This window comes from Eutrema salsugineum, unplaced genomic scaffold (genome assembly GCF_000478725.1).
Source record: "Eutrema salsugineum unplaced genomic scaffold, Eutsalg1_0 scaffold_13, whole genome shotgun sequence".
Classification (NCBI taxonomy): domain Eukaryota; kingdom Viridiplantae; phylum Streptophyta; class Magnoliopsida; order Brassicales; family Brassicaceae; genus Eutrema; species Eutrema salsugineum.
In genome coordinates, this window is record NW_006256885.1 from 8,126,822 (window position 1) to 8,147,446 (window position 20,625).

General features: G+C 38.9%; 8 protein-coding genes across 8 annotated transcripts; 4 read left to right on the forward strand and 4 right to left on the reverse strand.

Moving 5' to 3' along the window:
- Nucleotides 1-1,107: 1,107 nt before the first annotated feature.
- LOC18025243 (pathogenesis-related protein PR-4B) lies at nt 1,108-1,901 on the forward strand. The gene is made up of 2 exons (XM_006408098.2): nt 1,108-1,407; nt 1,564-1,901. Exons 1-2 carry the CDS (start codon nt 1,147-1,149, stop codon nt 1,726-1,728), a joined length of 426 nt encoding a protein of 141 aa, XP_006408161.1. The 5' UTR covers nt 1,108-1,146; the 3' UTR covers nt 1,729-1,901.
- On the reverse strand, nt 1,828-4,829 carry LOC18025244 (tankyrase-2). The gene is made up of 13 exons (XM_006408099.2): nt 4,675-4,829; nt 4,291-4,353; nt 4,029-4,199; nt 3,795-3,926; nt 3,582-3,721; nt 3,413-3,499; nt 3,190-3,315; nt 2,920-3,066; nt 2,778-2,843; nt 2,601-2,702; nt 2,339-2,509; nt 2,174-2,253; nt 1,828-2,076 (listed from the first exon to the last, which is right to left on the reverse strand). The coding sequence occupies exons 1-13, from the start codon at nt 4,703-4,705 to the stop codon at nt 2,016-2,018; spliced, it is 1,377 nt and encodes a 458-aa protein (XP_006408162.1). The 5' UTR covers nt 4,706-4,829; the 3' UTR covers nt 1,828-2,015.
- Nucleotides 4,830-5,192: 363 nt separating this feature from the next.
- LOC18025245 lies at nt 5,193-6,492 on the reverse strand. The gene is made up of 3 exons (XM_024159309.1): nt 6,245-6,492; nt 5,489-6,055; nt 5,193-5,404 (listed from the first exon to the last, which is right to left on the reverse strand). Exons 2-3 carry the CDS (start codon nt 5,982-5,984, stop codon nt 5,325-5,327), a joined length of 576 nt encoding a protein of 191 aa, XP_024015077.1. The 5' UTR covers nt 5,985-6,055; nt 6,245-6,492; the 3' UTR covers nt 5,193-5,324.
- On the forward strand, nt 5,824-10,139 carry LOC18025246 (receptor-like protein kinase ANXUR1). Its single transcript, XM_006408101.2, has 3 exons — nt 5,824-5,958; nt 6,901-9,804; nt 9,957-10,139. Exon 2 carries the CDS (start codon nt 7,239-7,241, stop codon nt 9,801-9,803), a length of 2,565 nt encoding a protein of 854 aa, XP_006408164.1. The 5' UTR covers nt 5,824-5,958; nt 6,901-7,238; the 3' UTR covers nt 9,804; nt 9,957-10,139.
- A 208-nt stretch (nt 10,140-10,347) lies between these two features.
- LOC18025247 (protein CLP1 homolog) lies at nt 10,348-13,427 on the forward strand. The gene is made up of 9 exons (XM_006408102.2): nt 10,348-10,485; nt 10,833-11,149; nt 11,611-11,679; nt 11,766-11,861; nt 11,935-12,176; nt 12,265-12,403; nt 12,496-12,687; nt 12,775-13,013; nt 13,127-13,427. Exons 2-9 carry the CDS (start codon nt 10,928-10,930, stop codon nt 13,272-13,274), a joined length of 1,347 nt encoding a protein of 448 aa, XP_006408165.1. The 5' UTR covers nt 10,348-10,485; nt 10,833-10,927; the 3' UTR covers nt 13,275-13,427.
- A 2,191-nt stretch (nt 13,428-15,618) lies between these two features.
- On the forward strand, nt 15,619-16,961 carry LOC18025248 (probable WRKY transcription factor 39). The gene is made up of 3 exons (XM_006408103.2): nt 15,619-16,337; nt 16,417-16,542; nt 16,626-16,961. Exons 1-3 carry the CDS (start codon nt 15,619-15,621, stop codon nt 16,771-16,773), a joined length of 993 nt encoding a protein of 330 aa, XP_006408166.1. The 3' UTR covers nt 16,774-16,961.
- Nucleotides 16,962-17,277: 316 nt separating this feature from the next.
- Nucleotides 17,278-18,411, reverse strand: LOC18025249 (F-box/kelch-repeat protein At3g04660). Its single transcript, XM_006408104.1, has one exon. It carries the CDS (start codon nt 18,409-18,411, stop codon nt 17,278-17,280), a length of 1,134 nt encoding a protein of 377 aa, XP_006408167.1.
- Nucleotides 18,412-19,127: 716 nt separating this feature from the next.
- On the reverse strand, nt 19,128-20,609 carry LOC18025250 (F-box/kelch-repeat protein At3g04660). The gene is made up of 2 exons (XM_006408105.2): nt 19,381-20,609; nt 19,128-19,262 (listed from the first exon to the last, which is right to left on the reverse strand). Exons 1-2 carry the CDS (start codon nt 20,571-20,573, stop codon nt 19,256-19,258), a joined length of 1,200 nt encoding a protein of 399 aa, XP_006408168.2. The 5' UTR covers nt 20,574-20,609; the 3' UTR covers nt 19,128-19,255.
- Nucleotides 20,610-20,625: the final 16 nt, after the last annotated feature.

Genomic DNA, 20,625 nt, shown 5'->3' on the forward strand with positions numbered 1-20,625 from the left:
GTATTACTATATATAGGTACTAGTACTGCAAGTAGTGCATATTAATTACGTTTTTTGTTTGACAAAGGATATTAATTACGTATTTTACCCAATAACTATATATAGTTAAAGAATCTAATTAATTAAGGATATCGCATATGTTGGATTTCTAGGATCAAAAGAGCATGAGGTCAGATATACAAAACGTAAATGTCATCATGAAGGACGTTATTGCATGCTAATTTCTTGTTGGATAATCCTCTCGAAAATTTAAGAGAAAGCAAAATTTGTTAGAACAAAGCAGTTGTGAGTTCCACAAATAATTTTTTTGCCTGCTTTATTGCAAAGAGATAATTTACCTCACTTAAATGAGAGAATATTTTTATAATGTGTGTACGTGCTAGTTAGGTGCTTAGTCGTTCGGTTAATAATTAAAAAAAAAGTTTCTTCATGAACCAGGGCTAACGTTCTACGTACGTACGGTTAAAGTCTATAGATATTAATGGTGGTCTTGGGCCTCTTGGCAAAGACGTGCACGTTTTCAATTATTGAATAATGTTAACTTGATAAGTACTGTCTTTCTCTTGTCTTTAGGTAATTGATTAGAAGAAAATATGTTTTTATTGAGACTTATTTTAACTAATAAAACACTTTTTCACTTTCTTTCATAAACTTTTGTGTACGCCATAAATCTTAGATATCTGATTATACTCTTTAAACGGAAACTAGAATTAATTATTCTATAGTACTATAACTCAAATTTCATAAGAATGAAAGTTTGAAACAGTTTTCTACTAAGCTCTATAAATAACCCGTACGCATAAATATAAAGTTTCATCTATAATGACGGTTGTAATTTATAATTAATAATGATGAAATAAAAATATACACGATCAACTTATTACTATTCCTTTCGAAGAATTGAAAAAAAACTTCAACCGCCATGCGTGGAACGTGAAACAAACGACTACAAATGTCTCCCAAGAATAGTATGTACATTGAATATTCAAATCAACGCCAAAGAAAATAATACACAACGGTCCAAAAATTTTACTAGGCTAAACTAGAAATGTCATAATATACAAATGTCTATAAATAGAGTTTCAGAAACTCTATTATTCTATCTATCACGAATTTAGATTAAAGAAAAACCAGCATAGAGAAAGAATGTCGAGACTTAGCATATGTTTGTTTGTCTTGTTATGTGCGTTTGCAGCCAAAGTAGCCGCTCAATCTGCGACCAACGTAAGATCAACTTACCATTTCTACAATCCTGCCCAAAATGGCTGGGATCTTTACCGAGTAAGTGCGTATTGCTCCACGTGGGATGGAAATCAATCGCTTGAGTGGCGTCAAAGGTATGGCTGGACAGCTTTCTGCGGTCCCGTTGGACCGCGCGGTCGTGATTCTTGCGGTAGATGCTTAAGGGTAAGTCATGTTATCTATTTCAAAAATCACGTTTGGAAAACGCCGTATTCCGAAATAGGTGCATGTGTTATATATCCTGGTTTATTTAAGTGCTTTTAGTGTAGTGACAGTAATATCAATTGATAAGCCAAAACATATATAAAAACGCAAACGCAGGTGACGAATACTGCGACTGGAACGCAAGCGACTGTGAGGATTGTGGATCAATGTAATAACGGGGGTTTGGACTTAGACGAGGGCGTTTTCAGACAGCTTGATACTAACGGTATGGGGTACGCTCGTGGAAACTTAATTGTCAACTACGAGTTTGTCAACTGTTGAAGATGTTCAAGTTCAAGTTTATGTAATAATACTTTCTCATGTCATCTCCGTACGTATGACTACCTTCATTTAATAATGTAAGAAAAGAAAGTAAATGTCTCCAGTTTTATCTTTCATAATAAAATCATATTGTAATAAAATCAGACATTACCAAATCCAACTTTGTTTTCTGACATTGTTAGTACATTAAGTAAAAAATAGGCAAACTGCATAAGGGGAAACCAAGGTAAGAAGCAGATCAAAACTTCATACAGATACTAACACAGAGCCACCTCTCGAAGATCTTATTATGATTTGGCCTCAATCTTGTCCTTGCCATGAAACTTCCTTCCGGCATCTACGGCTTCTCTGTAGAAGAGGGAGAGAGAGAAAAAAACACATCAGTTATCTTGAAAAACCGATACAGACCGATAAAAAACAAACATCACAAGGATTTCAAACAAACCTGAAAGCATCAACGAGCTCTTTGCTTTCAGGGCTAAGCAATACTCCCTCGTAAAAGGCATTGGCTGCCTCATCAAATCGCTGGAGATTCATCAATAACTCAGTGAATTATACAGTTTCAATGTTCAAAAAATCAAAACTTGATAAGAATCGAGAGGGTTTTTACCTGTAGCAAACGAAGAGCAGCACCTTCTCTGAAACATCCTTTAGGCCAATCGGGTTTTAGTTCTCGGCAGGCTTTAGCATCGGATAAGGCATGCTCAGCTTGTCCTAACCGCAACCAGCAGAGGCTTCGGTTTGAGAATAAGGTATGATCCGTCGGGTCAAAATCAATTGCCTTTGTTTCAAAGAAAATGCCACAAATCACAAAAGGTACATAAATCAAGAATCTTTCTTTAGATTTTAGAAGGAGGTTTAGCGTTGAATACTTGTGTGTACGCGTCAATGGCCAACTGGAAATCCTTTCTGTGGAAAGCGTCTTGTCCTCTTGCTTTTGCTTCTGCAGCTTTCGCCTTTGCTTCTGGGGAGACCTGTGGAAGTTTATAACTGTAGGCTTTAGCAAATATAATGCAAAAGAAATGCATATTGATCAAAATATAAAGTACCTCAGGAAGATCTTTCTTGATCCCAGTCCCTCCAGATTTTCCCTTGCTTGAGTTTTCCTCTTGTTCCTAAATATATTAACTTGTTGTCTCAGACAAGAAATGTCAGCAATATTCGAGAGGAAAAACAAGAGAGATGTAATACCAGTTCTCTGTTTGATTTCATGTGAGCGAGAATTCCATCTACTGTCCAATCTGAAACAGATTCGGATTTTGTTGTCAATGGGAAGAGCATCTCAACAACCTTTCTGTTCTCTCTTGCAGCTGCAACTTCTAATGGCCTATTTCCTTCCTGCAAATCACAGAATCTCCAGTTGAAATTAGCAAAGTCATAAGAGGTCATATCGGATCAAATGAACAAAAGAAAATGTTTAGTTTTATTTGCTAATGAACTGATTTTCGAGTTGGGATTTACCTCGTCTTTCTGATTAGGATCAGCCCCAGCTTTAAGTAAACAGTTAATTAACTCGAGATCTCCAATATCAGAGGCAATGTGCAACGGAGTCGCACCACCAGCAAAAACATTAGCTTTGGCACCTGCCTGTAATTACAAAAAAGAAGTTTTTTTTTGTTAGTTCGGATTTAAGATGTATAGCAACCGAAATAAGACAGCACTACAAATCAGAAACAACTCAAACCTTGACCAACAGCTCTAAGCATGCTAGAGAACCAGCTGCCACTGCAGATAACAATGGTGTGATATTATCTTCGGTCTCGGCATTAGGCTGCAAAACCATTCAAAAAATTAGCTTTATTGAAAACTAAGTTTAGACGGAATATCAATCAAAGATAGACACAATAGTTTACATTGGCATTGTGTTCTAACAAGACTTCCATAGCATCTTTTTGGTCGTGGCCTGCAGCCCAGATTAGTGGCGTGCCAGACTCGCTTTGAGAATCAACAGGGACACCTCTAGAAAGCAACTCCTTTAGCAACTCGATTTCCCCTAATATGATCAAAACAGAACATTTCGTGATCTGAGAAAGCGAAACGAAATATATAACAGACTGATAACCAACCTGTCCCAGCCGCATGATGCAATGCTGTGGCTCCTAGTTCACTTGCAATATTAGGATCGGCTCCATGATCTAAAAGATACTTTGCCGTTGCAATCTGTCCTTGCCTTGCAGCATGAACAAGTGGAGTATCTCCTGCAACACCATCACAATCTCACAGATCAAAAATTTCAAAAGTAAAGAAATTTGGGAATTAGAATTAAGTTCTGCAACTGTGAAATATAATGAAACACGAACCAGCTTCATCTTTTGTATCGGCGTCGAGTTTCAGCTCTTCCAAGAGATATCTGCAGATTTCAGTTTGTCCTTCTCTCGCAGCGAAATGAAGCGCCCCACGTTTGTTTGCGTCTTTGATACTGTCAACAGTTTTTGTTATGTCTTTTTCTTCATCAAGCTGCTGAGCAACCTCTGCTTGGAGAAGAGATATTAGGGCCAATTAGATACAATATAACATAGGGACGTTAATTACATTAAAAAGAAATGTAATTAACGAACTCACTCTTAAGGAAATCAAGATTTCCGGTACAAGCTGCATTCAGGAATTGTTGAACTTTCTCCCTCGCTACAATAACAATTCAAAAGGAGGCAAAAAAGCAAACAAAAAGTTAATGGTTCAATACCCAAATCAGAGCCAATTCATAATATTGATTCTCAATCAGCAATTCGAGTTTCTCAAGTTCCAGTTATAGCCATAACACTGAAAGTTTCACCAAAAGGAAGAAGAAACGGGAGCGACAAAAAGAAAAAAAGCGAAATTTATTTATCAGATTAATTCAACTAAAGAAAACTATGATAGCCCAGATAGAAATCTCGATTTCATATATATACGAAGACAGAGATCGATACATCTTTTCTAACATATAGAAGCAGGAAGAGAGCAGACCTGCAAGAGCAGCAGAAGCATCAGGAGCCATGGTAGCTTATAAGCTAATATCTCGGTTAAATTAAAGAAACTTTGAAGTGAGTTTGAAGTGGGTTTGAGTGTCTGAGTTACTTCGTTCGTCGATACCGGAGTTTGTGTCTGATTCTCAGAAATCTGAAGAAGGTTTTGAGGCTTTTAGGTTTTAAGAAGAATCCAGAGGTGTTTTTTTTCTTTTCTTTCAATAAATTTGAATTTTACACCCTCACATATACTAGTATTCCAAGACAAACCCAATAATTTTTATTTGTACAAAATAGCCCTAACTTCTCATATCTCTTCATTTTTCCTCTTGCGGGTTCAACGTTAGATGCATATTGGCCCAAAATATCAAAAGAGTTTCTGATTTTATTATTATCCAATCCAAGACCATATCATATACAGTTTATGAACAAGAAAGGCTTTTTTTCCTTCATCTTTGTTCCCTTTGCACAGAGTATATACAGAGCCATAATCTTCTTCTCTTTTTCAACATTTCGTTTCTTTCTCCCAAAATTTTCTCTCTTTTTTTTTTGCTTCTTTGTTTCTTCAGAATCCTAATAAAAGGATTATTTTCTTCCTATCTCTCAAAAGAAAATCTGAGTGATTGAAGCTTACAATCACATATACACTTATCAATAAGTCTGCATCACAGAGCATGCAACTGCTTGTGCCCAATGTCTCAATCTCTGCTTTACTTGTTGAGGATCGTCCCCTGCAAAAATATCACTCAAATTCATGATTTTGATCATTATCCAAAACTCAACAGCAAAAGTATCATCTTTTTTTTCTTGGTTACCTGGGCATAAGATCTTTAATGAATCTGAATCAGTTTTCTTCGGGCTACCTGGCATACTGTTCGAGAAAACTGATGCAGATGCGCTGCTGCTACGGCTGCTGCTAGGTGAAGGGAGAGGCGAGAGCTGACGATTCACTGCAAAGTAAAGATCAAGAGCTGGTAAAGTATTGCAGAGCTTTTGTCCTGCTTCTTCATTGAACCCGAAACCAAGCTCAATGGATCCTTTTAGCTCGTTTAAATCCTCATCTGTTAGTTTCGACTGTTCAATAAGATTGTCTGAAACGCCTTTATGAAGCAGCTTCTTCTCCTGAATCATTATCATCTGACGTCTTCTTCTTTCCCAAGCAATGTCTCGTGGTGTCTCGCACATAGATAGTTGTTTTGATAATCGTTGTTTCGGTTTCTGTGAAGCCACCGGCGTTGTTGCTGTTGTTCTGACCTCGGGAAGCGCCGGTCTTAAGATTGGCAATGTAAGATTTTCTCTTCTTCTCACCATTTGTTTCTTCTTTCTATTTCTCACTTGATGTGTATATAAAGCAGAGTGACCGGAAGCTAATGTGTTATGAACAGAGCCGGCCTTGAGTTTTAAGTGGCCGCAAGCTAAAATAATAAATGGGCCGTTTTATAACTAAAAAAATAGACAATTTTATATCTTAAAAAAATGGACCGCAAATTAAAGAAAAATTTTGTATAAAAAAATAGGGCCGCAAGCCTATGTTTGTACTGCTTGGCTTCAGGGCCGGCTCTGGTTATGAAGATGTGGCTTGTGGATGCTGCAAAGAAATATGGGTTTTTCTTTCTGGTTTTACTAACACCTCTTTAAGAGATTATCAAAGCTTTAAGCTTTTGAATCTTGTGGATATTTTTTTAAAATGTATGTTCTTTGTGTGATGGCCGCGTGCGAACATATAACGCGGCCAACAAAGAGGTTATAACGGGTCGGGTTGATCAGATGTCTTCTTTATGCCCTTTTTCTAGTTGGATTTTGCCCAACCCGACCAGATAAACTTTGAGGAGACTCAAGGTGCTTTAATGGAGGATAGCAAACTAGTTTCCACCATTGATCTATGCAATGGATAGAGTACAAAGCTATTTTCCTCCATTGTTTAATTTTGATCATTGACTCAACCATATCTCCAGGGACTTTCTTTGTTTAGATATTTGACCATTCCAAGAAAAGACTTTTAGAAATTATCCTAGTAGTCTATCTCGATCAAGTCAATATTTCAAAACTTATTTACAATTTTGGAAAAAAAAATATAGTTTACGAGTTTCTATATTTAGATTTCGTATGAATTTATGTTGTAATCAAAGGAAAAAAAAGGTCTTTAACCATATGCTAAACATAGTTTGTTCGGGTAGTCCTCTCCTCCATGGATTCTCTACCTACTTACTGTTTCTCTTTCAAACAGAATAACAGAGAATGAGGAAAACACCAACACCAGTAACCTCATTGCACAGAAAACATACCAGACAAAGCGAGAAAATAGAAAAGGAAGAAGAACGACCACACGCTTTCAGTCTTGCCTGGTTTTTGCTTCTTGTTGATCCAGGCAAGCCTTGTGTTCTGAGTTTTCATGGTTAGGTCATAAAAAAAAAAAAAAAGAACAGGCTTCCAGCTTTGTCTGCGGGCGTAAAAAGAGACGCCTTTCCGATCTTAGTTCTTCAAAAAAAAAAGAAGCCTTTTTATTTTTCTTTTTTATTTCTCTCCCGTAGGCCATAAGAGCATCTACCCGTTGATGTTTAAGCCATGAACGGGGAAACTCGGATCTTCTGTTCCCTCTTGTGTCTCTCTATTCTCCTGGTTACTCCAACTAGATCTAACGGTAAAGATTTTGCGTTGAGCTGTGGGGCATCAGAAGCTTCTACTGACCAAGACAAGAAAGAATGGGAACCAGACACAAAGTTTCTAAAGACAGGAAACTCTATCCACGCACCAGCTACGTATCAAGACCCTTCACTTCTCTCTACGGTTCCTTATATGACAGCCAGAATCTTTACAGCTCCAGCAACTTATGAAATCCCGGTTAAAGGAGACACAAGGCATTTGCTTCGGTTACATTTCTACCCATCAACATACACCGGCCTCAACATTTCCAACTCCTACTTCGCTGTGGCAGCTAACGATGTTACCCTTTTGAGCAATTTTAGCGCCGCTATCACGTGTCAAGCCTTGACACAGGCTTATCTGGTTAGAGAATATTCTCTTGCACCCACCCAAAAAGATGCTTTGAGCATTACGTTTACCCCATCAGATAAGTACCCAGACACATTCGCCTTCATAAACGGTATCGAGGTGATTCAGATGCCGGAACTGTTTGATACGGCGGTTCTTGTTGGTTTTTCGGACCAGACAGTGGATGCCAAGACCGCAAATCTCCAGTCAATGTTTAGGCTTAATGTTGGCGGACAGGACATCCCTGGAAGCCAGGACTCCGGTGGGTTAACAAGAACATGGTACAACGATGCGCCTTACATATTTAGCGCAGGTCTTGGTGTTACACTTCAAGCAACCAACAATTTCAAGATCAATTACGACAAAATGCCAGTCTCTACAGCTCCAGCAGATGTGTACAAAACGGCCAGAACTCAAGGCCCAGACGGGAATATCAACATCAAATCCAATCTTACATGGCTGTTCCAAGTCGATACAAATTTCACTTACATCTTGAGACTCCATTTCTGCGAATTCCAGCTCTCCAAGGTCAACCAGAAGGCTTTCAACATTTACATCAATAACAAAACAGCGCAGGCAGATGCTGTTGCCGCAGATATAATCGCGTGGACAGGAGAGAAAGGAATCCCAACATACAAAGACTACGCGATATTTGTTGATGCTAACAACGGAGGTGAGGAGATTACACTTCAGATGACACCATCAACATGGGCTAAACCGGAGTATCTTGATTCACAGCTTAACGGGTTAGAGATTTTCAAGACGGACGCCATGAAAAACCTTGCGGGTCCAAACCCGGAGCCATCGCCTATGCAAGCTGAGTCAGAGGTCAGAAAAGAATTCAAGAACGAAAAGAGAACTGCTTTCATCATTGGCTCGGCTGGAGGAGTCGCTGCGGTTTTACTCTGTGCGCTGTGTTTTACGGTCTATCAGAAAAAACGAGGATACCAAGGAGGCGACTCTCACACATCAAGTTGGCTTCCTCTATATGGAAACTCTACCACATCAGGAACCAAATCAACCATCTCAGGGAAAAGCAACAATGGGAGCCACCTAACCAATCTCGCGGCAGGTTTATGCCGCAGATTCTCTTTACCCGAAATCAAACACGGAACTCAGAACTTCGACGATTCCAACGTTATTGGAGTTGGAGGGTTTGGTAAAGTCTACAAAGGAGTCATAGACGGGACAACCAAAGTTGCGATTAAACGATCAAACCCAAACTCAGAACAAGGGCTTAACGAATTCGAGACGGAAATCGAGCTTCTCTCCAGGTTAAGGCACAAGCACTTGGTGTCTCTGATCGGATACTGCGACGACGGAGGCGAAATGTGTCTCATTTACGATTACATGGCGTTAGGGACACTCCGTGAGCATCTCTACAACACGAAGAAACCACAGTTAACTTGGAAACGAAGGCTAGAGATCGCCATCGGAGCTGCAAGAGGGCTACATTACCTCCACACAGGAGCAAAATACACGATTATACACAGAGACGTTAAAACGACAAATATCTTGGTAGATGAGAATTGGGTAGCGAAAGTTTCCGACTTTGGTTTATCCAAAACCGGACCTAACATGAACGGAGGTCATGTAACAACCGTCGTCAAGGGGAGTTTCGGTTATCTAGATCCAGAATACTTCAGAAGACAACAGTTGACTGAGAAATCAGATGTTTACTCATTCGGGGTTGTTCTGTTCGAGATCTTATGCGCTAGGCCGGCGTTAAACCCTAGCTTGCCCAAGGAACAAGTGAGCCTCGGAGATTGGGCGATGAATTGCAAACGGAAAGGGACTCTAGAGGATATAATCGATCCGAATCTGAAAGGTAAGATCAATTCGGAGTGTCTGAAGAAATTTGCGGACACGGCGGAGAAGTGTCTCTCCGATAGTGGATTAGACCGGCCGACGATGGGAGATGTCTTGTGGAATCTCGAGTTCGCACTTCAGCTCCAGGAAACTGCCGATGGAACTCGTCACCGGACTCCGATCAACGGAGGAAGCTCAGAGGATATCGGCGGAGGAGGTATGGTGGCGGTTAACTTGGGCGGCAGAGGCGAAGATCACGACGTCAGTGACCTTTCCTCAGAGGACAACAGTGGAATTTTCTCTCAGATTGTAAATCCTAAAGGACGATAAGGTCATTTCACAACCCTTACATTCATTTCTGATTTTTTTTTCCTAATTTGTTTTTTTTTGGTATGACCATTTTTTTTTTTTTCTTATTTTGATGAGAGACAAAAAACAAGTCGAAGTTATCTTAATTTTTTGTTTTGTTTTTGTTTTTGACAGGCAATTACAAACTTGAAGTGATGATATATCATTTATGAATAATCAATCGAAACATTTGTAAAGTTATATCCCTTTGTGATTACATTACATGTACTCAACAATCTGTATTACAATTCGTAGTTAGAATTTTCTGAGGCAGTTTTTGTCGGATGAGACCAATATACTATTTTCTTTTTGAGTTTATTGTAGTAAGCCAAAGCTAGAAACAACGAATTATGAAGATATATTACAGAAAATTTGGAGAGCTTTTAAATGGCATCACGGTTCAGGTCGGTTAAAAAGAGTCAGAAGCGGGAAGAAATAATTTTCCAATTTACCCTTATCGAAAAATGGAAACAAAATCCACATTAAAAAGCGTTATAACCCTAAGCTAAACTGTTTTCATCACTCCGTGTCTAAATTCTCTGTTTCTCTCTCCCCGAACACACTTTGGCGTATTTCCTCCTCCTCTTCTCCTCTCCGTCAAATCGCCATTGTCTCTCCGTTCATCCTTCGCCGCCGTCTGTCTTCTCGCCGTTAACCCTTTTTGGTAATTTTTCTTTTCTCTCTTTCTCGCTCGTTCTCTCTTGCTCAATTATAGGATTCGGAAGCTCTCGTTTTAAATAAACTCTTTCTCTATTACTGTTCTCTCATATGTCATAACTCTCTCTGAGAATATATATGATTTTGAGATTTTCTCAGCTTTTAGTTACTCTCTCACTTGGTTTAGTTATAGAAATAGTTTTTCATATATTGTTTGTTTGAGATTGAATTTCTGTTGCGCTGTATAATTCCGAGATCAAGATTGAAGTGTAAATCTAGCCAAGTCTGCATCTTTATTCCCTGTTTTACTTCTTAAAATTAAGACCTTTTTTCCTTCTTTTCAAATCTTTGCAGCTATAAACTTGGCTAGACACCTTTTTCGATAAGACTGAACGAGAGGGCTCCTATTATTCTGGGTGCTCGTCTTCTCTATTACTCCGAGTGAAAGCATGGCTTACGGTGGTCCGTCGATGAATCCACCGGCTATGAGTGGCGCGGTTTCTGGGTCCGGTAATCTTAAGCAAGTGAAATTGGAGAGAGAAAGCGAACTAAGGATTGAAGTCTCTGACGAGCCTCTCAGACTCCGTGTGGTGAACGGGACGGCTGAGATATTCGGCTCTGAACTGCCTCCTGAAATCTGGCGTACCTTCCCTCCTCGCCTGAAATTTGCGGTATGTTTTTTTCCACCTATACAATCTTTTTTTTCTTTTTAGAGAGAGATTGTAACCATTATGATTTTGACTATTAGATCAGATTAGCTTGTTGGTAAGAAACTTTGGTTTTGTTAGAATAAAGAGCCTTTCTTGATTGAGTTTTTTTGTTATGGTTTATCTTCCTCGAAGTGGGTTCTTGAGTTGCCATCCTCTAGGCTTCGTTGGTTGGAAAGGTACATCCTTTGCCAGTGAAGATTGATGGTCTTTGGGTTTTCGTGGGTCGAAAGACTTAAACTTTAGGCAGTTATATGACGGATCAGTTGCTTAGTTTAGAATCGTTAAGTTAGTTCGTAATATTCTTGAAGAGATAGGTGGTTCTTGCGAGTTTCTCTCTGGTGTTTTTCCCTTCTGGTAAATTTTCCTTATAAAGCTGAAGATCATTACTCTGAAACCTTGTGTCGCCTTTTGATTAATGTCAGGTTTTCACCTGGTATGGAGCAACAATTGAGATGGATGGTGTCACGGAAACTGACTATACAGCAGATGAGGTAGGGTTCTTGTTACATTTCCGCGCTTCTTCCTCTAGATATTTAGAGCAAAAATTGCCTACTTATATAATTTCTCGGTTTTTTAGACACCAATGGTCAGCTACGTTAATGTGCACGCCATACTAGATGCAAGGAGGCGTTCTGCCAAAGCTTCCACGTCTACTGACTCAGGATCTACTCAGGTACTTGTCTTCGATGATCTTGTTGTTGTATGCGATTTTATCGAGTAGAAAGATAAGAATCTGCTTCGTGCAGGGACCTCGGGTTATTGTAGTAGGGCCTACGGATTCCGGAAAGAGCACGTTGACAAAGATGCTTCTTAGTTGGGCAGCCAAACAGGGATGGAAGCCAACATTTGTAGACCTTGATATTGGCCAAGGCTCGATTACAATTCCAGGAACTATTGCTGCTACTCCTATAGAAATGCCTCTGGATCCAGTTGAAGGTGTTCCTCTTGATATGGCCCTCGTGTACTATTACGGCCACATCCAGCCGAGGTAAGCGATTTTCAAAATTCTCCCCACATTATACGTCATTTCTGCTGATGTATAAATTTGAAAAGTTTGTCTATGTTTACTCTCTCAGTAAGAACGTTGAGCTGTACAAAGCTCTGGTGAAAGAGCTTGCTCAAGTGCTGGAGAGACAGTTTACTGGAAACCCTGAATCTCGAGCTGCTGGACTGGTGATCAACACAATGGGTTGGATCGAGGGCGTCGGTTATGAGGTAAAAGCTAGCTCCTTTTTCTTGTATAGATGGCTCCTCTTTGAGCGTATCTTCTTGTAAAAGCCTTAACGTTATCTGTGTTTGTTTTGCAGCTGCTTCTCCACGCGATCGACACATTCAACACCTCGGTTGTGCTTGTACTAGGTCAGGAAAAACTCTTCAGCATGCTTAAAGATGTGCTTAGAAGCAAGAGTAACGTCGATGTCGTGAAACTTCACAAGTCAGGAGGAGTTGTAGCCAGGGACAGTAATTACCGTAAAGGATCAAGGAGTTCTAGGATTCAGGTTACCATATTTTCATGGCTTTTGATAACCTCTTTTTCATGCTGTTAAGAGGAGAAATTTAGAACACGGAAACTTAAAATTTTGCAGGAATACTTTTACGGACTATCGAAAGAACTGTCTCCGTATGCCAACACAGCGAGTTTCAATGATCTGCAAGTGTTCCGCATTGGTGGTGGACCTCAAGCTCCAAGATCAGCTCTTCCAATCGGGTCTGACCCGGTTTCTAATCCATTGAGGGTAACGCCTGTAAAGATTGATGATCAAATACTGCTGCATTCTGTTCTCGCTGTCTCATATGCAGAAGAACCAGACCAGATCATCTCAAGGTAAATCTCAAAAAGTTCTTGCTGTTTCTAAAATCAAAGGCGTCTGTTTATTTTTTTTATATATATTTCCGGGTCCTTGCGTTTTTCATGATTCTTTGGTTCTTTGTATGCAGCAATGTTTCTGGGTTTGTGTATGTGACGGAAGTTGATGTGCAGAGGAAGAAGATAACGTTTTTAGCACCATCGCCTGGGGCATTGCCCAGCAAGTTCTTGGTCGCTGGGTCTTTGTCATGGCTCGAGTCAGTAGAAGCAAGAAGATGATTAACTTAGAGAATAGAGGGCCATGTTGTCTTGCTAAGAAGGGCAAATGATTTGTAGTGTTTTTGGTGATCTTGTTTTCGTCATGATATCATTTTTTTTTATGTTATTGATTTCATACCTTGGAATATTTCAGAAAAGTAAATGATAATTTTCTCACGTCATTCTTTATCTTAATTTAACTAGATAACTATATCACACCACTTCAATAGCTGTATCGTTGCAATAAGTTTCAGATTTAAGAATCGGATCCAAAGAATATTAGATGTTCTGTCTACTCAAGCTGCATTCATCTTTTCTTTTATTTTGTGCTTTTTCATAAAGAGATTATTAAATATGTATTGTGATACTCCTAGGAATACAAGTTTAAAGACAAGAAATCATGAAGCATCGTAAAAGTCTAGTATGTAAAGTATTATTAATTTATACTAATTAACTGCAAACTATATAGGGTCCATAACTACTTTTGAATAGTAAGTAAATCTATTGGGAATCTTGATAAACAAGTAGGATTTAATGTACCAAGACATGAAGCCTGAATTTATTTATCGCAATAGTCAAATATGTAGTATGTAAAACAATTACCGTAGGCGATTTAATTTGTAAATGAGAAATCTCCAAAAATTAAATTCATATGCTATAAGATCTTATATTCTTTGATAGGCCTCATATCTGAACCTGCATATTAAATACAGAATCTCCTCATAATTTGACTAACTATGAGAATATAGCAAGAAAGTTTCACTTATCACCATTGTGAAGATCATAAAACAAGAACAAAAAGAAAAAACCGTAAAGAAAAAACAAAAAATAGAGCCAGTCAACAATCGTGCTACAACGTGCTAGAGAGACGTGTTAAAATCTGTACCGTTACTTCGCCAGTTACGTGCTCGGTATTCGAAATCGCAATGAGACACGTGGGTCCACAATTGACATCTTTTTTCCCCTCGGCGACTTCATGAAAAATATACTGTGCGTAAAAGACTACTAATAATAGTATATCTAACAAATAAATATCTTGGATTTATTTATTATAAAACATTTGTTGTTACTAAACGTATTATATAACTAAATCTCGGCAAAAAAATAGATACACCTGAGAAAAAAATAAAAATAATTTATACAGCGAACAAAACCAAAATTTAACATACTGTATATGATAAGGAATAAGCATAGCACAAGAACTTTTCTTGGTCATTGTACAATTTTTTAAAAAATGAAAAAATCATATGTGATCTATATTCCATTCTCTCTCTTTCTCTCATATTTTTTTTCTCTTATTTTTTGCTTTCGCAGAATTGCTTTTAAAGATGTTAATATACATTATCAAATTTATTTTTGATAAGGTTATCTATGGTTTACCTATAATTTAATCATTTTAAATTTGCACGAAAAATAGTAGGTGCAAAGTAGGTCCACTAGTAGGACCCACCTTGAAATCTTTAGCAGAGGACTCTGTTTTTTTTTTTTCTCTCCTCTGAGACTGCGACGACAACCTCTCTGCTCTGATGTCTTTACTTTAGTTATAATATTACTACAAGTTTAGCTTTTTGTTTTTAAAAAGAAATTGACTGAGTTTTGGTTTCCTTGAGATTTTTTCTTTGAATAAACGAAGAATATTAGGAAACAAAAGGCTTTTGTATTTTAAAATTTTAATGGTGGTGGGGGAATTTTAAGTAAAAGCAAGTCTAACTCTTCCCCACCCACAAAGTGGAGAAAGCAAAAGTCATAACCTTTGACGCTTTTTCTCAACATCTCTCTCTTCTCTCACAAACAAACAAACAAACAAGAACAATCTTTCTCTTTTATTTTATTCTAATCTCCTCGTTGATTTCTTGCTCATGAGCTGATTCTATCTTCTGGGTGTTCACAAGGATCTCATTTTTCTTTTAGCTCTAAAATTTGAGGGATGTTTTTGTTTTTCCTTCTCATAAGCTAAGTTTATCTTTCTGGGTATAGACAAAAGATCTCATCTTTTAGCTCTTGAATTGAGGGAGTTTCGATTTTACTTTACACAGTGAGTTGGAGAGATTCAGCATTTTGGGGGAAGTAACTAAATGCTGATTGGTTTCTTAATATTTAGGGGTTGAGTTTTGGATTTTTCACGCGCCTTGGATTTGATCTCTATTTAGCTTTTTAATGTGCAACTCTTCTTTCATGTCTTATCGGTTTAGATTCACTGGGATTTCGATTTTGGGCTCTTTTGTTATAGGTTGCAAATTCCATCTTTTTAGGTTCTGGGATTGATATGATTGTCTTGTAGTTCTCGTGAGATTTTGGTGTTAATTTTAGTTTGTGAATTCAGATATTAGGGGTTTCTTGTTCTCTCCTCTGGAAAGAAAAAAAAATGGAGGAAGTTGAAGCTGCTAGCAAATCAGCTATCGAAAGCTGTCATGGAGTCTTAAATCTCTTGTCACAACAAGGCAATGATTCCAACTCTCTCATGGTTGAAACAAGAGAAGCAGTTTCCAAGTTCAAGAAAGTAGCCTCCCTATTAACCAGAGGGTCAGGTCATGGAAAGTTTAGGAGAATCAACAACAAGTTTAGGTCATCTTTTCCTCAACATATCTTCTTGGAGAGCCCTATTTGCTGTGTTAATGATGTGAGTAGTGACTACACTCAAGTTCTTGCACCAGAGCCTCTTCAGATGGTTCCAGCTTCTGTTGTTTATGACGAGATTGACCCAAAACACCAATTGGGTCATCCTCCATTGATGCTTAGTCACAAAATGCGTGTTGAGAGGTCGTTTCTGGAGTTAAAGCCACCGCCTTTTCGAGCTCCTTATCAGTTAATCCACAACCACCAGCAAATAGCTTACTCTAGGAGCAATAGCGGTGTAAACCTCAAGTTTGATGGATCTGGGAGTAGTTGCTATACACCGAGTGTATCGAACGGATCGAGATCATTTGTATCATCTCTTAGTATGGATGCTAGTGTGGCGGATTACGATAGGAGCTCGTTCCATATAACCGGATTATCTGACCAGATATCGCAGCACTCCCGGAAGATGTGCTCTGGTAGCTTGAAATGCGGAAGTCGAAGCAAATGTCATTGTTCCAAGAAAAGGTTTGTCATTTTCTCTGTGGCTATGTGACCCGATAATTTTGTTCTGGATCTCTTTGTAATGGTTTGAGTTGATAAACAGGAAACTTAGGGTGAAACGATCAATCAAGGTGCCTGCAATTAGTAACAAGATTGCGGATATTCCTCCAGATGAGTATTCATGGAGGAAATATGGGCAGAAACCGATAAAGGGTTCACCACATCCACGGTATATAGATTCATCTTTTTGGTGGAAGATTCCTCTAAATTTGTGTCCATTTTGATATATATATCATTTCCTTAATTTTGCAGGGGATATTACAAATGCAGCAGTGTGAGAGGTTGTCCGGCAAGGAAGCATGTGGAGCGATGTATTGATGAAACTTCGATGTTGATTGTGACTTACGAAGGCGAACATAGCCATTCCAGAATATTGTCTTCACAATCAGCTCACACCTGATGAAAAGTATCGACTTTACTCATCTACTTTCTGATTTGAAGAAGAATGAATTAGGTTCAAGAAACTGGTCTTTGTAGCTTGTGATTTGCAATTGTATGTATTCCACTTTTGGCATGAGTTATAAGAGCACTTGTGAACTCGGATTCTGTGACAGTATCAAGAAGCAATCAAGCATCAATTTGGCTTCAGCAGAGCATTTTGAACTATGTATCGATGAAACTTGGATATTAATTGTGACTTACGAATCAATCGGAGAATATACACACACACATAACATTCTTCATGAAACAAAGCACTAAACCAAAACTAGACTTTAATCAAGACATACTTGCACAGTTGCATAATCCACAAGTATACAAAAGCCATTAATGAATATATTGTTGAATCAGATGTAAATATAAGGAAGAGTCTTAAACTACTAGTATATCCGAGAACAGAAATGGAACCTGAACAAGAAAGAAAAAGTTCAGGCAAACACCAGAAGAATGAAGATTCCCTTACCATTCAGAGAAACATAGGACTCTCTACATGATCGAAAAAGACTTGGATAGCAGCAGAGTCATCTCCAATTCCTTCAACAAAAACTTTTCTGACAATTTTTTCTTTGGGATCGTAACAAATAAAAAAGTAGGGGTTAGGGCAAGCGAGCATTGCAAGTATAATCTCGCCAGTACCAAGTATACCCCTGAACGTGAACAAGTGTTCATTCCCAGCTATATCTGTCCAAGAAGGAGCCACGGAAGCAGCTTTAGACCATTCTTCTTTGTTGGTATTTTCCAGAACCCATAGGTCGATTGTGCCGTTATATGCCTGACTCGCTATGGTTATCTTTCCAGTGTGATTCACCAGATTACCAAACTCTTGCAGTGTATAATCCTCGGGTAGCTTAGTAACATCAAACTCTTCAGATCTCAGATCGAAGCTTATTAGAGATCGTTTATCCTTAAAAGAAGCTAAATAATACAAAACACCGTCCCTGCATATCACTTTAGAATTAGAGTAATGACGATGTGGATACTTACATTCCATCATTCTCCATTTCTGTCTAGGCCCTAGAGTGAAAACTTGATGCTCCTTCGACAAAGCATGTCGTGTTCGACGTCGTCTACTCGTCACCGTCATGCACAACACTTTGAACACATCATTAACAGGATCATATCCAAAAGCAGAGAGTATGTCTTGTCTACACGTTTTGACTCTTGGTAACGTTACGAACTGACCCGTGCTAGGGTTTCCAATTATCATTTTAGTACCGTTTCGACCGCAGATCAAGCCGCGGATGGGTGTAGAAAAACTATACCTTGGATCCGAAGTCAGAGTATAACTAACCCTATGATGATCAGAAGAAGACGGATCCTCCTGAGAGCAGGATTGAAAAAACCGCGTCTGCACGTCACCGGGAAGGTAGACTGAGAAAAGAAGACGTGGCCGAGTCGAAGATCGAGTCAGGTACAAGTTAGTGAAGTCTTTGCTGCGGATTATCGAGGACCAGTTTTTAGACACGAAAGAGAGCATGGCTATTGATTTCGGCGGCAACTTCATGAGAATCTCGACTTTCAGTTCCAGAGGAATAGTCGAAAACGGGTCGTTTTCATCGCTTTCGTCTCGTTTCTGAGACCTCGTGACTCTTTTTTTCATGGCCGTTTCCAACGCCGCACACCTTCGTTTGACTCGTAAACCTAAATATCCTTACTCTTTCTTAAACCTGAGACTTGCCACGCCGGCGACACCAATTCCTTTATATGTGTAAACAATGTATCAACATTTTCGGGCTTTGTAAAATAGAAACCTCCTATTTTCAAATTTTAACCGATTAATGCTCTTTTATTTATCTTGGCGCGATGGAAATCCTTGTGACAAAAAATCAACACTTTTGATTTTTGAAAAAAAACACTAAAGACTACTGTTTGTACATTTGCAAACACTTTTGCTATTTCTATTGATTTTTTTTTGCAGAGAATAAACATAATTCATCTGCTTCTTTCGATGATGTTCTGTTTCATATAGCGTCTTAAATGTGACTAATCAATGAAAAGTCAAGCTCAGCCAGCTCCACACAAAACTATTATTGTCCGAGATCTTAACTGAGAGGCTCTGATAAAATAGAACTGGTTATTGAGAGCGAGCGGTGAAAATATAAGCTCTCCAGTACAAAGTATATCCCTGAACCTGAACCGTTGTATCCCAGCCGTGGTTGAAGATCGAGATAGAGAAGTACAAAGCTTTGTGGGAGAAATATGAAAAAATGGGAAAGTATTGTTTGTATTTATTCACGAAGTTGAGTATTTATACGTTGATTACAGTTACCCTCTAATGCAACAATGCAATTTTTAGTGAATATCTTAAGAGTTCATAGTTTTACTTTCTCTTCTAGACAGCCATGTCTTTTTCAAATTTTGGTTACAGAGACAAGAGTCTTGTATGCTCAAACACCAAATCACTTACTGTATGTTGTGATATTCAGATTCCAATGAAGCATCAGCTATTCTCTGCTTGAATACAATATATTGTTACGAAGACAAACAAACAGCAAAAAGGATCTTCGCTTCTAAGAGTATCAGATTAAGTTTTAAAGAGATGAGGAAAAACACTAGTCAAAGGATTAACCTATTTGTCAAAAGCGAGGGGCTCTCTGTGTAATTGAGAAAAGCTTCAATCTCAGAAGAACATTGATCTCCAAGTCCTTCAATTAGAACCTTTTTGGAAGTCTTATCTTTGGGATTGTAGCAAACAAAGAAGAATGAAGACGAAGGCGTAAAGGAAGGCGTCAAGGACTCGTAAGGTGCAAAGACGAGCTCATTGTCACAAGTTCCACCCTTGAACCAAAAAAGGTTCCCCAGTAACTCTTCCGGAACCACGACAGGAACTTTTAACCATTCTTGTTTGATGGCATCTTGTAGAACCAACAGGTCAAGCTTACCACGGAAAACTAACGCCGTCGCTAGAGCTATCTTTCCGCCGTAGTTCACAACTTCACAAGCCTCCTTGAGTCGGACATCCTCAGGTAGCTTGATGACATTAAACTCTTCAGAACTCAGATCAAAGCTGATGAGACATCCTTGCTTTTCGTGGATCCAAGCAAAGTAATATATAAACCCATTCATGCATAGCCCTTTAGTTCGACAAGGAGGACGATGGGGATGCTGGCACTTGATCATCCTCCACGCTGCTTTTTTAGCTCCCAGAGTGATAATCTGGTGTTCCTCAGACAAAAGCTGCGATTCGCGATCTGGTGGTGCATGTATCACCGTCATGCACAACACTTTGTATACATCATTAACCGGATCATACCCAAAAAAGCTAAATATGCCTTTTCTCCAAGTTTTGACTCTGGGTAGAGTAACGAACTGACCCGTGCTAGGGTTTCCAATCAAAACTCTACTTTGATTCTGACAGCAGATCAAGCCACGGACGGGAGGAGAAAACTTATAACGATGATCAGGGTTTGGATTCGGAGGAGCGATGCTTACCCGATGATGATCGGAAGAAGGATCGTCCTGAGGGCAGGAGAGAAAGAACTGCTTCTCAGGATTGCAGACTGTGAAGAGAAGACGCGGGCCTGTCGACGAAGAAGATCGATTAAGGTACGAGTCGATGAAACCTTTGTCGCGAACAATCGATGGCCAATCCCTAGAAACTAAGATGAGCCTGGCTACGCATTTCGACTGCAATCTGAGGAGGATCTCTCTTTTTAACTCCGGAGGAAGATTGCTCAAGTATCGTTTCTTAGATCTCGTATCGTATCCTCTTTTTCTGATCATCATCTCTTTCCTCTTAACCCTTTCCATGGCGTTTCTCATCAATTCCACTCCTCACGCTTTCACTCTCTCTCTCTCTTTTCCGTTTCATTTC